General features: G+C 38.9%; 1 protein-coding gene across 1 annotated transcript in view; it reads right to left on the reverse strand.

Annotated features, from left to right (window-relative positions):
- ADGRV1 (adhesion G protein-coupled receptor V1) overlaps positions 1–22,858 on the reverse strand; it is a 252,597-nt gene that overhangs the window by 9,208 nt on the left and 220,531 nt on the right. Inside the window, exon 87 of the mRNA XM_063295429.1 lies at positions 981–1,172. Coding sequence (XP_063151499.1) covers positions 981–1,172 — 192 coding nt within the window. The remainder of the gene's footprint in view (positions 1–980; positions 1,173–22,858) is intronic.

Consider the following 22,858-nt stretch of genomic DNA (forward strand, 5'->3'; position numbering starts at 1 on the left):
TATGCTTACTGAGATATAAATGCCACTGACTACAAAGAGGGCTGTTCCACCAAGCAATTAATTATTTAATTGCAATCTAAACTGAAAATTTAGGAGTAAGATTATTTTGGAGTAAGACTCACTGGATCCAGTGAGATTTCTTGTTGTTTATTCATTTAGTTGCTTCCGACTCTTCGTGACTTCATGGACCAGCCCACGCCAGAGCTTCCTGTTGGTCGTCAACACCCCCAGCTCCCCCAGGGACGAGTCCGTCACCTCTAGAATATCATCCATCCACCTTGCCCTTGGTCGGCCCCTCTTCCTTTTGCCCTCCACTCTCCCTAGCATCAGCATCTTCTCCAGGGTGTCCTGTCTTCTCATTATGTGGCCAAAGTATTTCAGTTTTGCCTTTAATATCATTCCCTCAAGTGAGCAGTCTGGCTTTATTTCCTGGAGGATGGACTGGTTGGATCTTCTGGCAGTCCAAGGCACTCTCAGAATTTTCCTCCAGCACCACAGTTCAAAAGCATCTATCTTCCTTCTCTCAGACTTCCTTATGGTCCAGAGATTTCTTAGGAATACAAATATTCATTAATTGTAATGAACCATTTAAAAAGGAGATTATCTACAGAACTGCACTATGAATCTTTTATTATTTACAATTGTGCTTTACTAAAGATTTGTTCTTACTGTACCTAATTTGAGTGCCCTTTTTGAAACATTAATTGATCTAGTGAGCAAAGAGGTTCTAGTCTTCCCTCATCCACAGAAGCTGACTGGGTGACTTTGAGCTAGCTACTCTCCCACTGCATAATCTACCTCCAGGGTTCTGGTTGTGAGAGAAAATAGGTAGGAATGCTCTGTGTGCCAGTCTTGAGCTCCTGACTGAAATGTAAGATATAAAGCTTATCAATGAATAAAGTCAATGGATCAGGTAGGAACATACCTGCATTTCAGAGTTGTTAGTATATTTATTTGTAAAGGTAAAGTAATAGAGGTACCTCTTCCATAGCAGCAATAAGATTTTGAGTAGATTTGCTGATCTCTTCCCCTGCCAGAGGCATGCCACTCCCATGAGTGAAAAATGCAGAACCAGAGCTAGTATTTCCATTCATTTCAACTGTATAGCTTGCTTTTACAGGGCAGCAGAGCTGGTTGTGTAAAATGAAATATACCACAAAGACATAAAGGCCCTAAAAGATAGAAGAGGGAGGGAGGAAAATTCAGGCATCTATATATGAAATGCATGTATGTTTGAACACATTTAAGAAAGCTATATATGCAGAATATGAAGATGCAGAACAAGAGATTTCTCCCATAATCACAACCAATGACTGTCCATATGATTATAATGTAAATTAAAACACAAGAGAAAATGTCAGAATAAATTACTGCCTTGGAAAATAACCTCTATGAACATAATGAGATAGTTTAAGATTATGTGTTTCTTTTTAAACCCACCTATTGTTGAAGCAAAGCAAAAGTAGAACAATGGTTCAGCTCCAACATAACAGCAAGGAAATAGGTAATGGCTGGTACAAAGTCAAGCCAGCAATGATTTATTGTCAGATAACACCTCAAGTATTTTTACTGACCTGTTAGTTTCAAACCATAATTTCAACATCATGGAAACACTGGTTAGGGTTTAAATGGCCTGTTTTAGCTTCAAATAAACTCTATCTTACAACTGTTTTGCCTTTACATTTATTACTGATTTTAAAATATTTCTATACCATCTTAATAGCAAACTGCTCCCAAAACAGTTTACAGCGTAAGTTCATAATGTAACAAAAACATACAAGAAAATATAATGTATCCATTTAAAATTTTGCTAATGCAGTTTATACCATGCCATGCTTTTTAACATTCAGCATTTACATTCACATAGTTGCCATGAAATCCATTTTACCACAGGGCTAAGGCTCTGGGTTCTAGATCCTTTCATTCAACTTTTTCCTGATCGTTTTTTGAAGGAGAAAACTGTTAAGGTGAGTCCCTCCCAGCAGCAGCAACTTCTATGCAAGACTCTCTCAGATAAGCAAAACATTCCAACATCTGATCCACCTTCAATATCATTGTTAATCCATGGTGATATTTAGCATTTGCACTTCATACTTTGGAGTTAAACAACTGACAATATTTTTGAAGCAGTTTTAGTCTCCCTTTTACTCTGAACCCACAGTAATGGGCTGAAATCAGTAGGTGCGTAGAAGTGGACATAAATCTGGAGTATCTTGCTGTACAGTAAGGGTACTGGTTGTGTGATCCTTTTGCTTCTTAGTTAAAGGGATGCATGAGAACCAACATGGAACAACAGGAAGATATTCATTGAGAACCACATTTAAAATGTACATTTTCAAGCAGCACCAACATTAGCAGAATCATGACCATGTTATAGAATGTGGGGTGAAGCACATGGGAGAGCTGGGACAGGAAGATACCATTTCAAATTCAACAGAGAAGTCTTACACTATTCCTGATTAGGGGTGATCTGTGGTGTTGTGCAATACCTCCACTATCCTTGGAGGGCTTTTCAAACCCTCCAGATATGAAGATTTAATTTAAATTTAGGATTTAAGCCACTGGGTATTTTGTAAAGAACACAGTCACAGTTGTCTGGTTTTAAATTAATGTGTATCCATCTGTTTGCCAGTTTATATTTAGGATGGTTTTTTTTTTTCCCCTGGTGTTCTTTTTACCCTTTGGTCTTCTGAAATAAGTGATAGTGATACCTGTTTCAAAGGTACCCAGAGGCATGAAACTGGTTATCAAGCATATCAATAGAAAACGAACTTAGCTCAAACTGTTTTCACTTGGCAGTTCCTTATGTATACAACTTTGAAATAAAAAAAGGCAAGCACACCCAGGTCATGCTTGAATTCATTCCCATACTGCATACTTCCTCAGATATAATCCCTTGCAGCTAGTCCCAGATTGTAAAATACTACATGAACCGTTCTCATGCAGAAGGTATAAAGTTAACATAATCATTTATGCTTTTAAAAAAAAGGCAGAAAAATGTTAAAAGTCAATTGGTTAAGATTTTGCCTCATGGGATCTTGAGTATTTTGGCAGTTATTTTGGGGTTATTTATTAAATGCATTAGATGTATTTTGTGGTTTTAAATGCTATAGGTTAGGATACAATCCTGTTATTATTGCTGTTATTACTAGTAGTACCATTATGTGTGAAAAACCCTATGATGTATATTATGCTTCCAAGTATGGGAAGGAGAAAAAAGAGTGAGCTTAACAGTCTGCTTAGAAACTGCCAGATTTCAGTGCACACTTGTAAATCACAATTATTTCTGATTTAGTAAAGAGGACCATACCTACAGTAGGTCTGTGTTGTTTTTCCAGCCATTTTATTGTTGAAACAAGACTAAAAAATTCCATCGCCATGGGCTATCTACAGCAGCATGACATCTTCAGAAGCTATGAAATACTTATGCCTGTAGTGCGGAGAAGTTACATCTAGTTTATGCATCTATCCTTAATACTTCTAGATCAAGTCTTTTGCCATACAGTAATTTTGTGGCTAATTCTAGAGTCACCCCAAGATTGGTTTCTACTCCCAAGCAGGAACTTTGGAAGGACCAAAAATAATCAGAGTCTGTTGATTTTATTACTGGATTAGGTGTCCCCAGTCATAACTTATTTTCCAAAGCATTACCTAATCTCTTTGATTAATATCACTAATGGTATTTGTTAATATATTTTCAGTCAGTACCGAGAAGTAATCTAGAGAATGATCTAGGTAGAGAACTGAAACTCGTCTAAGATCTGCATGTAGTTCTTTTCTGCTTCCATGGACTGGATGATGTTCGTGAATGGCATTTGATGGAGCAGAAACACTGGTGCCCTCCCCATTGAATTATTTTCCATGTGTTAGATTGGAATTGGTCTTCATTCTTACCTAATGCATAGAGAAAAACTGCTTTTCTCTGTATATCAGATAAGCCTAGAGAAAAATCTAACATAATAGCTCTGCTAGATCAGGCCAAGGCCCATCTAATCCAGTGTTTTTTTCCTCATGCCTCTGGGATGCTCATAAGCAGGAGATAGCGATATACCTTCTCCTGTCATTGTTCCCCTGCAACTGGTATTTGGATGGATGCTGCCCCACAAACATGGACCTGAAGCATGAAGAAAATAACTTTTTTTTTAATGTATTAGGCATATAGAAAGAATTGTCTCCCTGCTAGCTGCAGGGACAAAGAAAAAAACCAGTTTCTTTTTCTTCTGTGCATTGATGGCACCTATGCTTGGCTGACACACAGAAAATAGCACATGGATTCATCCTTGCCTTTCCTAAAGAAGAAATGCTCAAAGGAGCCCAACCCAAGGCACACTTTCAAGTGTTTCAGATGGCTGATGCTTCTAGGGAGGGATAGGATTTCAGCAAGAGTGTTTGCTGGCTCCGTAGCCTGAATGGGTTATTTTTGTGGGCAGATTATGCCATGGGCTTGGGGTTCCTACTCTTGACCTAGGAGCAGCTCATGCCAAAGTAATTGAAATAAAGAGGTGGATTGGGAAATCATTGGGAGTTTTATGGAACACACAGGGTAGGTTATAAGTTAAACGTATTATTAGCTTGTGTGTATATGAGTGTATCTGTATACCATACTGAGATCCACTTGTAAGGGAAATTCTCCACCTGATATTTGCTCATCCCCTTTATCTTCTGTGCCTGCATGCAAAGCCTGCCCCCAGTGGCTCTTTGCACTTAGCTTGCAAGGAATTGTAAGAGAGTTTGATTGAACTAACTCCCATAATCATGAATCCTGATAAAACAGGGTGGGGCTTGTGTGCAGTTGCACATCTCCTCCCTGGCTTACTTTTTACTCATGTTGCAAGCAAACAACTGCACTGACAGTGTGAGTCAAGGTGACATTCAACAGAACAAAATTATACTAAGGAGTGGGGCATACTAAGGAGAGACAAATGAGAGGAGGGAGGGAAGCAGATTAGATAACAGCAGTTCCAAGCCCTAGATGGATTGAGAATGAAGTAAATAATACATGCACTTGCCTATAATGTCCTTGATTATATGTCAGGTTAATCTACTTTTATTTATGACTTGTGCATTGGTGGTTAAATTTCATTATTCCTAAATAGCAGGTAGCAACTTGCAGTTTTCCTTTGCCATTTTTAGCATTGCACTAATGTTAAGACTGAACCCTGCTGAAGTACAGTAGTAATTTTGTCTTCTATGAAATGTAACGTAGGGTTTTAAAAAGTTGCTTGTATTTTAAAAAGTCACATGTAAGCCCCTGTACATACGTATATACATACATACATGTAAGACAGACATACTGAAGCCTTCCAATTAGATTTTCAACTCAATCCCTTACCTGTTTGCATCTCTGATGTGCATAATATCACACAGTTTGCTTGAATCAACTATTTACTTCACTTGCTTGACCTGAAACTGGAATATATGCTCTTTCACTGGCTGTCATATGATATCTGAGTTAAGAAATGCTCAATTAAAAAAAACCCTATGCATATATTGCTATTCCAATGAAATAGCATATCTATCTAAAAACCTTAATACTACCCGTGCTAACATATGGAGCCGAATTGTGGGGCCTATCAAGTACCTCCTTACTTGAACAAAATCAAGCATGCTTTCGAAGAACCATTCTGGGGACCAACAGGAATACACCTGCAGCAGCAGCAAGAGCTGAAACAGGCACCCATTCCATTTACAGTCTATCAGTAACCAAAGTCTTCAACTACTGGTGGAGGATTCTCCCAATGGAACATGATAGACTACCAAAAATGTGCCTTGAAGAACAGATGGGCACACCTCAACCCTCCACATGGATCAATCAACTCCTCCAAACCATCGCATTTCTCGACTTTTCATCACAATACTTACGTTCAGCCGGAGACCAGGCCAAGGCAATATTCAAGCAAAGAGTCTTGGATGTTAATGCCCAAACAGACATTGGGTCACTTGCACACAATAGGGCTTCAAAATGGCTGGCCAAGAATAAACTGTCCTTTCAAATAGAAAAATACCTGACAATGGGTCTGACTCAATACCATAGGATAGCTCTTACTAGAGCAAAATTTGAGCAATTAGATTCTATGGTCAAATACGGATGATTCCACCAAGTGCCCTACCTTGGGAGGACATGTGTTTGTGGAGCACCTGAAGTAGAAGATATTGCACATGTCCTATTTAACTGCCAACTATATGCCCCAGTAAGGGCTCAGTACTTTCAGACATCACTTGACAGAACCACATACTGGGACTGTAACAAAAGATTATGTTACTTCCTCCAGGGCACAAATACGTATGTGGTCAATCGAACTGTTAAGTTTATGGTTAGGGCTGTACAACTGAGAATGCAATTTATAGAATGCATTGGGGTGGCATGTAAAGGTGATGAGTTCATTTAAACTCACATTTTTTATTTTTATTTACAGGTAATATATTTTATTACCTGTTTTATTATATCTTGCATTTTTATCTTACAGTTTTATCTCCATTTTACCCTACTGTATTTTATCGTATTTTATCGCACCATTGTATATTTTAGCTAATTTTATTGTATTTTAGTTGTTTTATGGCATCATATTTTATATTTTATATCTTATAGTGGCTGATGCCCAACTTTCTGATATGGTCATTTGACTAATCAATAAAGTTACTTACTTACTTACTAAAAACCTTAATAAATACAGAATGAGGGAGGGAGGATTCTTTGCATAAATCACTATGATTACTTTTCAGGGTAGTTTCTGCCATATCATGTTAGTAATATTCTACTACTCTTGACCACTGGTTCATATATTTCAGTATATGTTAATGTTATTAATTTATGTATATCTTAAATTGAATGAAAGGTATTTTCATGAGATGACAGACACTAAATAACTAATAATTGCAGCATTTTATACAGATTTCTGGATTGAAGAAGCCCAAGGTAAACAGCTTTATATTAAAGGACTTCCAAGCACAGAGGTAAGAGAAAGAAAAAAAGTTTCCAAGGAAATGAATAAAAAATAATTGCATGCATGTTTTGATCAGGATAAGATGTACAAGGATGGGTGATGATGTGAGTTGCCAAGCTACTTACATAAGCATGAATCAGAAAAATGCACTGGATGTTAATAAAAATAATGAGTGAATTTAGAGGATCTGAGGAATCATTCAGAATAGCCATAAGCAATAACATGCTTATGGCTATTCTGAAGCAACAATTTTAATATTACCATGCCAGTGCTTGAAAAGTGGGTCAAAAATTACATGGGATTAAACAGATTTATGGACTTCCTTAAAACCTTGACAAAGCAACAATTGTGTAAGGAGAGAGATGCAGTAAAAAGGTGATCTCTAGAATAAAATCTTGGACTAGCTCTTTTTCAGCTAAGATAACAACATACATTTATATGTGATAAAAATGGTGTAATTTATTTTAAGTGATCAATAAAGGCACGTGCAAAAGCCAGAATGAAGACTAAGCTTCAGAACCTATTATTTGAAGTTCCATTTGCAAATGACTTTTCTCAACTTTCTGACTGATTGGTATTTTCTATTTACTCATATATAATCAGCTTTAAATTGACTTCCATATTTTACATGCAGCAAGTTCAAACAAGATTAGATTCTTCAGCATCATGGAAGTGTTTTCAGTCCTTCCTATTACTTTCTTAATGAAAGACTTCCAGTCCATAGTTCCAAGTAAAGATGTAAAAGAAACCAGTGAATTGGTAGGATCTGCCGGGATCCTGCCAGGATCTGAAGCACAGACAGATATACCTCGGAAAGAGCCATGTTAAAAAGAACATTTTGGGGAAACAGCAAAAACACATAGCAGAAAGTTGAGTGTGTGTGTTTTAGACTTATGTATATCTTTCATACAGGAACTCAAGTCAGCCTATATAGTGCTCCCTTCTATTTTTTTCTGTAATGATAAGCCTGAGAGATGGGTTGGGCTGAGACAGAGCATCTGGCCCAAAGTCATATAGTGAGAATGAGAGAGAGACACACACAGAAAATTTTTCAATGTAGTAAAAATATACGGAAAAAAGACAGAAAAGAAAAAAGAAATAATAAAGGAATAAGAAAAAGAAAAAAATACAGTTATACCTTCTGCCCTTCTATCGATTAATTATCATCTTAAACATTTCCCCAACATCTTTGTCTTTTTTTAATCCCCAAACCATCAATTCGATTTTTTCTTCTTTCAGCAAAAAATCCATATAAAGTTTCCAGTCTTTCAGAAAAGCCTTTATCATTTTTTTCTCATTGTCAAGCTGGGCAACTTCACCATTTCTCCAAGTTCAGTTAATTTTATAATCCAGTCTCCCACTGTAGGTATTTCATTGCTTTTCCAACTATTTGCATACAATAATTTTGCCGCAATTACCATATACAATATTAATTTTCCATATTTTTCTAATTTTTTGTCCATAAAACCCAGTAGAAATAATTGGTTACATTATAATATTAGTCTGCAATATCTTTTGCACTGTTGTATGAATCTGTACACACTATATAGTGAGTTTCCATGGCTGAGGATGGACTAGACCTGAGTCTTCCCAGTACCAATCATTTAATAACTACACCACACAGGCTCTCTTATTTTGTAGTCACTATAGTAAAAGCAATGTGAATATTCTGAGTGTGTATTAATACACTGCATGCACTTTCTAATTTTAATATTGATAAATATCAACCAGGACTGCCCATCATGGGTTTGGCCAATAGCTTTTTAGGAAGCTAGAGAAGATGTAACTAGGCTTGCAGCTTTACTTCTACCTGTGTCACATGCATTGGGCAGTACCAGCTTTAGCATATTTGGGGCACTATGGCACAAGTGCGACCAAACTCAATTTTATCCCAATCATGTTCAACCTTTTTAGGGAAGGTTTTGAACGGGTAATATGCATTCAGCTTCAGAGGGCCTGGGATGAAGCAGATTATCTGGATTCTTTTCAATGAGGGTTCAAGATGAGCAAGAGCACTAAGATGGCACTGGGCACACTGTTGACCTGTAGAGGGTTCAGAATTAGAGTGATGCATCTGTTCTAGTCATTCTGGATCTCTTGGTGGCATCTGATACCATTGACCACGATATTCTTCTGGACTAACTCCAGGATTTGGGAGTGGGAGGCACTGTTTTGTGGTGGTTTTTATCCTTTCTCTGTGGCTGGTTCCAGTTGGTATTGGGGTGGGGAACAGATTGAGCCCTAGGCCTCTGCAATGTGGGGTGCCTCAAGGCTCAGACCTTTCGCCCCTCCACTTTAATATCTACATGAGACCTCTGGGAGAGGTCATCTAGCTGCATGAGATGTGATATCATCAATATATGTCTCCACTCCCAGTGTTGGTCTGGTGCCTGGAAGCTGTAAGGGTTTGGATGGGGAAGAACCAGCTGTGACTCAACTCTAGCAAGACAGAGTGGCTCTGGGGTTTTGGACTCCTTAGGTCTGGTGAATTGTCATCTTTGACTCTTGCTGGGGTAGCACTCTCCCAGACACAGCTTGTGTGCAACTTGGGGGTTCTCCTGAACTTATGGCTCTGGTTTGAGGAGCAGGTGGTATCTGTGGCTAGGGAGGGCCTTTGCATAGGTTCATCTTGTGTGCCAACTGCACCCATTCCTGGGCCAGGAGGCCTTGCTGATAGTCACTCATTCCCTAGTCACTTCCCAGTTGAATCTTGCAGCTCACTCTACATTGGGCTGCCCTTGAAGACCAGGTGGAAAATACAGCTGGTCCAGAATGCAGTAGCATGCACAGTTCTGAGAGCTTCACATTTTATCTATATTATAATGCGGCTATGACAGCTGCACTGGCTTCCAGGGTTTTTTTTTTTTGGATGCAATTCAAGGTGCTGCTTATCACCTTTAAATGGCACTGGACCAGATTATTTGTGGGATATCTTCTCCCTGAGGGCTTCTGCCCCATCCTACCAGGTGAAATAGGGTAGGCATGTTCCAGGTCCCTTCCCTTAAATCTTGACATCTTGTGGGACTTAGGAAGCACAACTTCTCTGCAGTTGCCCCTGCCCCAAAGATCTGGCAGGCCCCTATGCTCCCCACTTTCCAGAATGCCTCTTCCCACAAGCATCGGGTAGAATGAGAGGAGCCCAGCGAACTGGTATGCTGATGTGTGGGAGAGTGTTGCCCTGGGGGCGCCAGGATTTTTCATTGTGGTTGTTTGGTTTTTTTCTTTGCTTTTATTGTTTTGTGAGCGACCCAGAATTGTGGTTCATTAAAAGGGTGGCTATACAAGCCTTTTAAATAAATACAATCCTGCACATTATTAAGACTAAGGGTTTTAAATGTATAGCTTTCATTGTTCTGCTGCTTTTATTTATCTGCTTTTCTACTTATTTATTATTCTGTTTTGTTTGCTATATCCTTTTGTATGTACTGCAGAAAAGTGAGGGTAAATTTTACTGTCAACAGATAAGATAAATTTTCCATGTGAGCAAAACAAATAGAATATGGAAGAATGGGCAACAATTGTAAAAATGCTATCTTGAGGCTTTGGAGGAACTTTTGATCCTAAAAGGCACTCTGCTAACATTGTAAAATCCTGTGGAATGGATTACACATAGTAACTGCTCCACGTAGTGGCCATAAGGTGAAGCTTGCCACATGAGTCCATCTCCTCACCTGACACCTGGGGGATGTGACAGTGAAGCCTCATTTGTAATGCAGGTAACCTATCACTTCCCTGGTTTATTGGTTCCACTGTCAAATTGCTCTGACATTAAGAAGTTTTTCTTAATGTTTAAACAGAATTTGTATTTCAATGGCTTAAAGCTGTTATTTCCTGTACTGCACTACAGGATGATAGACACCAAATCTTGATAATCTTTTATACGACATCTCCTCAGGTGTTCACAGAGTGCAATCACATCCTTCACAGTTTTCCCAAAGCTAAAAATATCCAAAGTCTTCAACCCCTCAGCATGAAACTTCATACACTCTAACAAAGAAACTCTTACACATACAGTATATGTTCATTGTGATCAGGATCCCTATCCCACTTCCTAGAGCTCCTTTGTGTCTTTGGTGAACCTATGTAGGTTTTAGAGGGGAAGACAAGGGGGGTGAGAGGGATAAAAACAGTGTTGTGTTACACCCCATTCCGTTTTTACATGCAGCATGACCTCGTAGAACGTGCGTTGTGACCAAAAGGCAGGGTTTGCATCACAACTCTGCTTTCTTCATTCTCCACCTGCTCTGCCTAAGTGCCACTTTGCAGACATCTGCATAACGTACAGATGGCATGGCACAGATGCTGGAGTACAGAACACTGGGACAAGCCTAGGAGGTTTTGTCCCTCTCCCATTCCACGTGAATATAGTACAGCTAATGTTATATGAAATTCTCAAAGGAATGAGTTCTCTCAGCATTATGAGTAGAATCTTCAAAATGCTGTTCTGAAATATTTTTAAAAAAAGTTTTATTCACTTCAGAAATCTCACTTATTATCAGTCCTTCTAAACTCAATCAGCCTTTAATGATGAAAGCTGTAATAGAAGGTGTAGAGAAATTATCCAAACTGGAAAAATTTATCCAATTTTCTGAAAGTTTTCTTTCTCTAAGAACAAGGGCCTCTGTTTCCCTGCTTCAATCTCAGGGTGCTTTGAAATTTCTTTTGGTAGCTTTTATGAGCTTAACTATATTATGGAAGGTAAAGGAGAATGCAGTTGTTTTCCTTACACCGCTCTAAATTTCCTTCTGGCTGCTTATCCTTCTTGGCCAGAAACAACCAATAGGAAGCATGCCCTTTGTGATGTTTTTCCTTGGACTTTAATTGTGAGAGATTGCAGGCTATTGGGAATATTATTACCCGGGCAAAACAGCATATACTCCTTGGCTGCATATAGTAAGTATAAGAACTCTGCATCTCACTCATGAGAATTTCATCAAACAATTATTTCCCTCTTTTTTCTTTAATATTTTTTTTTCTTTTCTACCAGACTGAAGGTGAATGGTTACCAATGCAGATTTTTGGGGAGTTTGCACAGATTAAAATATCTGACTCATGGACTTAATGGTAAACAATCTATTTGCAGGCTGACCTGGCACGTGATCCCTCATTGCAACTCTTATTCTCAGTAATGGGTCGCTGCACTAAATAACTGCACTAAAATGTGCCTAGACATGGGAAGAGAGATTGAGGTCAGTAGCTACGCAACGTAAAGAGGGAGGCATATATAAGCATGTCATGGAGTATCCTACTACTGCTTTCTGTGTTAGCTATGACTCAGCTAAACCTAATCTAATTTGGCTGTATTTCCATCATACAGTGTTCTGCATGTAGAAGTTCTCTGCAACACCTCCAGTTAAATGGCTTGCAGATAATGGAAAAAGTCCATAATGGAGACTATGGAAAGGAACCGCTATTTAGAAGATAATGCTATATTAGGGGGATCAGTGGTTTCACTTAATTTAAGGCTGCTTCATGTATCTATAAGCTTAATTGACAGTGGAAATCTTTAAGGAATTAATTTTTCATGAATGTAATACTAAATCCTGATCTGATTAATGTGCAGATAACAGTGCAGTTAATCTTTCACCCCCTATCAATACCAATTGGAACCGGCCACAGAGAAAGGAGGAGAACCACTGGAAAACTGTGACTCCCACTCCCAAACCTGAAGTTAGCTCAATCGGACACTGCAGTTGATAGTATCAAAAGCTGCTGAAAGATCGAGGAGCACTATGAGGAACACTCCAACCCCATCCCGGCTCCACCATGGTCATCAATAAGTGTGACCAGTTCTGCCTCTGTACTGAACCCCAGCCTGAAACCTGATGAAATGGGTCTAAATCATTACGTATAAATGCATATTTTGGAATAAAACACATTTAGAAACATTTATGAAAATAAGATTTAAAATCTACATTTCATGAGAAAAATACATTCAAAATGCATTTCATTGTTATATACTACATTTACTGTAGATCCATATTAAAAAAGAATGTAGAAATGGGATGAAATGGATTTATTAGCATATCATAATCCATTCATTCTTAGTTGATAGTAATACCTACAAAAACAAAGCTAAAGGGAGAAGCAAAATAGCTAAGTATCTTATCAGATTTAGAGGGTCACAAATCTTAGCAATCTTGATCGTTACCTCACATTTCAACCTTTGAAAGTTAATTAGAGAAAATATTTTCCTAAACAAGCATCTGAGGGTATGGTAATCTTTAAAGATTCTATTCTGGATTTCCCACAAAGCTGAAAAAGAGTTGGTTCTCTGGATAGCATAAGAAAATCAATGTTTTATCACTCAACAGTAGATAACCAATAAAGACTACTGATTTTCCCCCTTAATTGTTCTTTAACTCTGAAATACATTAAATGCAAATAATATCCAAGATGGCAATATACTCAGTGGTTATTCAGGTGGGAATTAAGCCCACTGAACTCATCAGAACCTAATTCTGAAAAGGCACATACAAAACTGCATGATTTGTGTTTTGGATTTTAATATGCTTAATTCTATGAGTTTTATATATAATTTTTTGCATTTGTATGGCCTATATTATGTCCTATTTTTAATTAAAGATTTGTTTTATTGTTATTGTGCATTTCCTTCAATATAGAGCAAATATATAGAAAGAAGTTCTATATGCAGCTGAGTGCATTAGAACAATATAAGGGTGTTTGCATTGTTTATTAAAGGGTTACAAGAATCAAATAAGAGCTGTTTTCCTGGGATTACAGGAAATATTTATATTTAGACCTTTCCTGGGATAACAGGATAAGGTCTATATGTAGCTTCCCAATTGAATTAATGTAATAATTGTAGCTATTTAAGTTCCATAATGGGACTGACCAGTTTAGTGGGCTTAATTCCCAGCTAAGGAACTAGCGAAAAGAACTATGGCTTTGAATAGTGGTGTCAGACAAAACAGTTCAGAATACATTGGACCACAAGAACATATCATTCAGTACTAGATGAAGTTAAGAGGCTTGGTGGGGCGGGCTGTGTGGATTGTTGGCTGCTGAAGGGAATGGAAGGTGGTTTGTTGGATTCCTTGAGGCACTGAGAGGAAGCCTGAAGCACTTGAGGCTTCACTCATCTCTACCTTGGTATGGTGGTTAGAGTATGATGATGTGGGGATCCCATCTTGAGCACTGGAGGGCATGGGTCAGGGGGGTGCAATCTCAGTGGGGCTTGGGCAAGTCAAAATATTCCAGTGGTGATGGGCATGGGGAGATATGGTGGGAGACAGGGGATGGTCCACTCGTGGGGAACACGCTCTCGGTGCTTGGTTCCGATTTTGTGCTCCAGCCCCCTGAATTCTACCCCAATAACTGGTCAGTGGGCCCTTGGAGGCTTGGACTTTTGGGTGTGTTACACATACACGCTCCCAGGTTCAGCTTATGGTCAATCACTCACAGACTCACAGCCTGTTGAGGCACGCGGATCTTGTCAGCCCCCCTGGCTTTCTATCTGGGTTTTCCAGATAGGTGCAGCTTGAGCAGACAAGACCCATAGCCCTGGTCAACAGCCGGGAAGTAATTAGGGACACACACAGATCCCTTCCAACACAACACTGAGGCACATTGGGTTCTTTGGAAAACACAGAGACCCAGTGAATTTAAAGTAACAGCAAAACTTTACTGGTTGCAAGGTACATTTGCTGTTTCTCACACGCACACACACACGCTCATTCACACTTACCCACGTCCAACTAAGCTGCCAGGCACTAGCTAGAGGGACAGAAACCGCCAAGTCTGGGTCCAAAGACGACTCAAGGAGTGGGCGAGCTTTGGGACCCCTTTTATCCCCAAAAGTCCTTTCTTTGTTGGTTCACAAGTTTGGTAGCTGTAGATGGGATTGGGGGGGGGTTCTCCATGTGCTCAGGCCCAACTTCCTTTGTCTGGTTCAGGTGACATTTTTCCTTTGTTTCCTTAATGACTTGCTTCCTTCTTATCTACGTCCCTGAAGGGATCTTTTAGACAAGTTTCCTGGCTTTTGTCCTCTCTGCTTATTGCCTGCTCCATCTTTAGATAATGGCAGTTTCAGCCTAGTCTGACACTGTTGCTGCTGAATGCCAGGTCAGCCTGCAATAAGGCCACTCTCATCTGTGACTTGATCACAGTGGAGAAAGTTGACCTGGCATGTATTACTGAGACCTGGCTGGCCCCAGAAAGGTGAGGGGTGCCCCTTTTGGAAATGTACCCAGCCAGGTTTCAGGTGTGGCATCAATCGAGGACCCGGAGTAGAGGTGGGGGAGTGGCAATTGTCATATAGGAGCCCCTTACAGTTTTCAGGGGCGCTGCTTCACAAGTTACTGGATGTGATACCCTATTCATTCAGTTGGGCTCTAGGGATCAGTTGCAACTGTTGCTACTGTACCAGCCTCCCTGCTGCATAGCAGCTTCCCTGCCTGAGCTTCTTGACTCCATTTCCAGGTTGGTAGTGGAGTTTCCAGGCTTAAGCTCTTGGGGTACTTCAATCTGCCTTCCCTGGGAGCAGAGTCTGAGGTGACCAGGGAGTTCATGGCCACTATGACAGCCATGGGCCTAACTCAGGGCATCCAGGGCCCAACGCAGTGGTCACACACCTGATCTGGTTTTCTTGTCAGAGCAGTGGCAATGTACTCTGCAATTGGGGAGCTCTCTGTGGCTCCCCTGTCATGGTCGGATCACACCCTGATAACTATGGAATTTTTTGGTGCTAGACCCCATGATGGGAGGCAGGACCCATTTGAATGGTCTGCCCCTGGCGACTGATGGACCCTGAGGAGTTTCAAAGGGAGCTGGGGGTTATTCCTGGGGGTCTACTGAATGGTCCACCTGAGGCCCTGGTTGTCACCTGGAATAGGAGAGTGACTGAGGCCTTGGACTGGATCGCGCCCATGCTGCCTCTCCTTTTGTGGATCCCATCACTCTCCACTGTTTACAGAAAAATTGGATTAAGAGATGCTTACAGTGCCACTGGCAGAGAACAAAGAACTTGACCGAACATGGGTGAGAGTCACTACTAAGGCCTACCTTGTGGCATTAAGGGCAGTGAAGGATCAGTACTTCTCCACCCTTATTGTGTCCACGCATAGCCGATCAGTGGCTAACCCTGTTTAGAGAGCCCTCTTGGGTAGAGGGAACTCTGAGATACACCTTCAGGGCCATGCAGAAGAGTTTGTAGATATCTGTTGAACAAAATCATTTGGGTTCGTTCTTAGCTGGACACTAGCCTTGGTACAGGTCCTGTGGAGATGCCTGGGGCACAGTCTTGCCATGTTATTTAGGAGTTCAAACCTGTTGGGCCTGAGGAAGCAGACAGGCTCACCTGCTTCTTAGATCTATGCCCTTTCTGATTGGTAAAAGCTTCCAGGCAAGTGAAATGTGGTTGGGTTTCAGCAGCGATACATTTTTCTTTAAGAGAGAGGAGGATGCCAGCACCTCTTAACGAGGTGTTTGTCCACCCTCTCCTTAAGAAGCCATCCCTGGACCCAACCAGGTGGCAGTCATGGCTAGGAGGGGCTTTGCAGAGCTTCGAGTTTTGCACCAGTTGCACCCATTCCTGGATCAGGTGGCTCTATGTTCCGTCACTCATGCCCTGGTCACCTCCTGTATGGGTTACTGTATTGCATTCTGCATGGGGCTGCCCTTGAAGAGTATTTGGAAGCTTCAAGTTGGTGCAAAATGCAGCAGTGAAGGCAGTTATGTGCATACCTAGATCTCTGCATATTACACCTCCGCTCCACAAGCTGCATTGGTTACCAGTTTGCTTCTAGGTCCACTTCAAGGTGCTGGTGATAACTTATAAAGCCCTACATGTCATGGGGCCGGGTTATTTGAGGGACTGCCTCTCCCCAGTGACATCTACCCATCCCATCAGGTCCAGCAGAATTGTTTGTATGGCTGTTTTATTTTTTGATTTTTTTTGGTAGTTTATGTTTTAATTGTAAACTGCCTAGAGTCATGAATGTGAGATAGGTGAGTATATAAACTGAATAAAATAAATAAATAAACTAGGCTACTCAATGGAAGCACTAATAAATGAAGCTAACGCTTATTGGGACATGATGCAAGGGCAACAGTAACTTAAAGAAGACCCTGATCCTTGGAAAAATGGAAGGCTATTAAAAGAGGTCAACAGATGACAAGGTGCTATATACCACCACTGATGACACAAGCACAAGCTTACAAGAGCTCAAAGAAGCAGGTGTTAACTGACCATCCTGGTGAAATGATGATGGACTTTCAGGTCATGAAAAGTCAGAAGTGATTGAGAACTGAACCCATGGGAAAAAAATTGTTTGAGCAAGAACAAAAAGAGGTGCTGTTGCTGCATTTACTGGTAAGTCCTCAACTATCCCTAACCCTAAACTGCAGTTTTTCCCTGTCATTCAACAAAAGTTACCAAAAACTTTCTTTCAATTTTGCAACCTACAGATCAGTCTATAAAAGTGACAAAGTAGAGGTAAGTTCCATAGTTTGAATGATGGAGTACAAGCTTGTTTTTCCTACTTCTTGGTATATCTCTGTGCTCACATCAGCTGCTCATACAAAGCAGGAACTAACTTTTCCTATTTAACCCAAACACTGCTTCTCCCCCAATGATTCAGGGCAGAGAATGTGAAATAAATCCTGGAAAATTTGAGAATGGCAAAACAGTACTATCTAGATCTATGTCAACCATTATAAAGTCTGGACTAATACAAGCTCACTTACCTGCTGCATTATGAAATGTATGAACATTTCTCCCCACTCAACCTACCTCATAGGGTTGTTGTTGTAGGAAAAATGAAGGGACAGTACAATGTGGAATATAAATCTAAAAAAACCAGTTTAGCTTTAGAGCTTCCAGGTTATAAAGAGTGTTTTTTATGGGTACACTGGGGCCTAATATCTTGAAAACAAAGTCCATGTATGGTTGGAAGTTCTTACAAAGTTAGAAGAAAACAGGCTGAAACTAATCCCTTACTCAAATAAAAACTAGATAGAAAGTGCCTTTCTACCCAAAAGAAAGTGGTTTCAAGCCCATTACACAATGCAGGTGGATGAAAGATATACATATTTAAATCTTGATTTCACTGTATACAGGACTTGCATTTGAGAAATAGCAGATGCTGGAATTCTTTCATAATGGCTTCATTAGCTTTTCTGTAATAAATCTATTTATCAGAAGCTCTTCTGTCTTTGAATGCCTGCTTCTAGTCTAGCAGTTTGAGAAAATCACCATGTTCCTAATGATAAGGATCTGTTGGACAATATATGTATCATATTACATCCCTCTCTCTTTTCTGGAAATGCTTTAAGAATATGGACACTTCCCACAGATAAGTAAAAAATACTGAAAGATCAGACATGATACAGTAATAACTGATTGTTATTTCTTAAAAAAAGGCTTCACAAGGATAATAGGAGAAAATTCAAGGTTCCTTTTAAGCTTATCATTTGGTCTATCACTAAAACTTTCCATGTCACTGTGGCAACTGCAAAACAACATTTCTGAGATTTAAATAGCTAATGAACTTATGGCACAATTTGGTTTAAAGCTTTTTAAAAATTTAATCCAGCTGACCTTTGTCAAGGCAAACAAGCAACACTTGACATTTTCTTCAAAATAATGAAAACATAATGCTCTTTCTATTGTGCTAAGTTCTGACCTCTTTGGTTGCACAATACTTTCCAAAGAAAAATTAGATTTCTTTTAACCTCACATGATGTATAAAGGAAACAGTTTCCTGACAATGCTATTATAAGTTGGTCCCTTTGGGACTTATACTTACTAACGATAATATCTAGATAGTGGTGGGAAACCTATTTTTAAAAAGGCTCAGTAACAATAGGGCTTCAGTGATATAGTCAAATGCAAAGACATATTTCATACCTTCATAGGCAATCATGTACTCTGATGAAAAGGAAGTGCATCCACACTAGATCTATTTTACAAAAACTGAATTACTATAAGCACAAGATGTTCAGTCCAACCCAATTTTATATTTACCATTAGGTTGGTTAGGCGAAGAAAGAATGTGCAGGGGTCACCTACTCAGCTTTGTGGCTGACTGGAGGTTTTAAAATTTGCCTCCCCAATATCAGCCAAACTCTATGCATAACATATTCTTAGATTGCTACCAACTTCATGACTTGATTATGAGATCCAAGAGGCATCTCCCAATCATTATAGCTAGAAACAGGACACTGGATTAAAAGGTCTTGATTTGATCTATCTGTACAAACATTAAATTTTTTTCGTATACATCTATACAAAAGTGAATCACTTCTCAATTTCCTTCCAGAAGAAAATGCAACTTAAAACAAAAAAACAAAAACAAAAACTGCAGTGTATGAATGTTCACTTATTTCAGGAGAATTAATTTCGTGAATCAATAATTTGTCTTTCCTGAGTTCTTTTATGGTTGGTGATGACATTGTAGACATTGATGAAAATTTTCAAACAGAGACAATGGTTTAATTGGTTAAATGGTAAGAACTGGGAGAGACGAGAGGAAAAAAAGCAATAATGTGATTAGCTGACAATTGGTCAATGCTAAATTAAGAAATAACAGTAAGATTCATCTTTTAATTAGGATGATTTTGGAGAACTGTCAAAATAATAATAATAATAATAATAATAATAATAATAATAATAATAAAAATACATTTCTCTTTTATAACCCTAAGATAACACCACTTTCACTTACCACTAAATGCCATTATTGTACGTGTAAACAGTTCCTTTGTAGCTTGTTTAGCTGTGTGTATGACACTGTGATTAAAAAAATGAAACTCCCATTTGCCGAATCTCGTTAAATTCAAATCAAACAAGAAACTTTATGTCTATGCAGTGTTTTTGAATCCAAGGCAAAAAGGTGCTTCAGTGCACAAAGGATTGCACATATAGCAACCCTCTACAACTCTTTAAAACTGTGTTCCCCAATCTTAGCCACTTCCAGATGTGGGGACCAACTCCCTGAATACTGACAATAGCCACACAGACTGGGACATTCTGGAAGTTGAAATCCGTATCTATGCAAGTTGCCATGGCTGGAAAACACTGCCTAAGCCAAGCACGTATTTTTCTCAGGTCACTACTGACTACCTCCTATTGCTGGGTACTGTACAGGAATAGAAAAAGTGCTCATAAGGAGGGTTAAGCCAGTGGCCTATGGAAGGGGCTTTAATTGCCTTTTCCAACAGATTTAGTAGTGTTTTTTATGACAAAATATTCCAACTGAGGTTAGATCACAGTGTATTTAAATATAATAATGAGTGTTATTTTCTTTTATTTTTAGTTCCTTTCTTAATTATTCTTGATAATTAGTTCTGGCTTGTTCACTGCCAATATATCAGACCATTTCATGGATCTGAAAATAGCTAGATCTGAGCAGCACCAAGAATTAAGGGAGTTACCATTTAGCTTCTTATATTAGCTAAATGGAAACAGAGGAGAAGAAAGAACGCAAAAATGCAGAATAAACAGTAGCTTTGAAAAACCTACATTTTTTAAAATAAAAAAATTAAGAAAGAGAAGTTACCAGGACAGAAGAAAGACAACATATAGGCTGCAGAAAATTGCATGCTTCTTTACAGGACCTTTGAACATTATTATAATTTGTTTCTATTGCATCTTGCTAACAATTAATTTGTTTAGCTATTTGTTACAGAAAGAATAAAGGCTGAGATTAAACCTATGAATGACACTCTGGAGACTGGATATTTGGGTCATATTTATTTTGCAGAGTATGATTTGCAATATAGTAGACATTTTCCTATGCTGACTATATCCCTGAAGTTCAGTCTACCTGCTGCTAATTAGTGAGGTGAAAAATACATCAGTGTTTCAAACATAGAAATGCTGTTCAGTAAATTTAGGTTATTTATGGCTAATTACCTAGATTGTTCACTTTGCTTATAATACATTTGCTGCATTTGGATGTAACATTAAACCAAGAATAAACTCATTCCCTTAATGCTAAATCCTCATTTACAAATTGCTAAATCATAGTTTAGCTTCATGAGAAAAATTCTATCTCAGGCATTTTTCTCCTTCCTCTTCTCCCCTGATGTTGTCACTGGAAGTCAGTAGCTTCTTTTTCCATTTTAAATGAAACACAATCCTTTGAATATAAACTGTGGTAAAATGTAGAAAATAGATCAGAGAAAAAATCCTTCTTGTATTCTCTTCTCATACTGTCCAATCACAGCCCAACATATCAAAATGTAGCCCAGGTGCATCCTTTCATTCATGTTCTCCAGCAACAAGTACTAAGGGATATGCTGCTGGACTGGAGTTCATATACATTCATCATGATTAGGAGCTCATCTTCTAGGAATCTGTTGACTCTTCTTTTACACCTGTCCACGGTAGTCATCATTACTACATCTTTTTCATCTCTTCCGAATAAAGCACCATTCAGCTTTATTGAATTATACTGGTTATTAGTACTTTGAGACATCACACTAGCTCTTTTTTCCTAAAAAACCTCCTCAGCTGTCAAAACTTTTCTTTGTAGGAGAATTACTCTAACCTACTGTAATTCTGGTTGTCCTTTTTCAGTTTTGCAAGATTCTTGTTGAGATGCAGTACAAAGAATTGTTTGCAGTATTCTACAAGAATATCCACACAACGGGTATGCATAGTGATTCTGCACCAGTTTGAAAATAGCTCTAAATTTCAGTGAATTAATTTTGCTTGAAACCTAGTGTAATTTATTTCTGGTTCTGCTGTGGTATATTTGAAACCATGCCAAATCATTTGCAGAAACTTTTGCCTCACCATGCTGCTGTGCTTCAGGTTTTTGAAGAATAAACATGGCTTGATGCCTTTTCAGCTCTTCCTCACAGAAATTACTAGGACTTTATTTATTTAGGCACATGACCAGAAAAATGCATGCAAGATAAAGTAGAATGTGGGTAGGGATGGAGCACACACAATTTTATTTCTCATTTGTGTGAAGAAATAAAAAGGAGATTTTACTATTGCATGACCTGTGGCGGCTCAGGTAGATAGTGATTTTTCCTCTTTGTCCTTAACATTTTCAGGTCAGCAGATTTGAAGAAGCATCTCCAAATTAAGGAGTTGGGGAGTAGAAGCAGTGATGCTGTGGAAATTATATTTGTATGGTTCAGCCATATACTGTACTTACATAATGGCATTACAATATTAGCAGCACAGCTAGATAAAATTTTTCTTTCAAATTTTGCCACCAAATTTGTCCGCAGAGAAATTGAGCACTGTTTCTCCAAATATCTCCAAGGAAAAGAAAAGTTCTCCAATAATTTCTCAAGGAAAAATTTCTCCTTAAGTAATAACTGCAGTGTTGCTACCAAAAATGCCAAGAAAGGACTTCCCTTCTGTTGTGTTTCCTTGATAGTATGAGGCATGAGATGCTAGAGAGGTTGGAGACCATTGTGCATGACCGTACAGTAAAAAACAGGACATCCACACATGAACCTTGGCCATCTCAAGATTAAGTGCAATACCACTGCATTCCACCATAACTATTGACTAGTTAAGGCACTGGACTAGGAATGGGGAAAACCAGATTCTAGTTTGTTCTCAGCCACAGAAGCTCAGTAGATGATTTGGGGCCAGTCATTCCCTCTCAGCCCAACCCTTCCCACAGGGCTATTGTTATGAGAAAAATAGCTCCTGAATGAAAGGCAGGATATGATTGTAAATAAATATTTCTCCAAACATTTCTTTCCTTTGGAAAAAAATTCTAAGGGAAAGGCTCTTTTACCAGATCAAATCATAACTAATAAAATAATAACAACATGAAGGAGTATTTGTGTGCTCGACTGTTTGATTACTGATTCTCTCCTGAATAATCCTAAATACATGTATTTATTTTTCACTGCAGTTGCATACTGTGTTGATTATCTTATTAAGCTATCCACTGTCAGCCAAAATCTCTTGATCTGTTGCA

The sequence above is a fragment of the Candoia aspera genome, chromosome 2 (assembly GCF_035149785.1).
Source record: "Candoia aspera isolate rCanAsp1 chromosome 2, rCanAsp1.hap2, whole genome shotgun sequence".
In the NCBI taxonomy this organism is placed as follows: Eukaryota; Metazoa; Chordata; class Lepidosauria; order Squamata; family Boidae; genus Candoia; species Candoia aspera.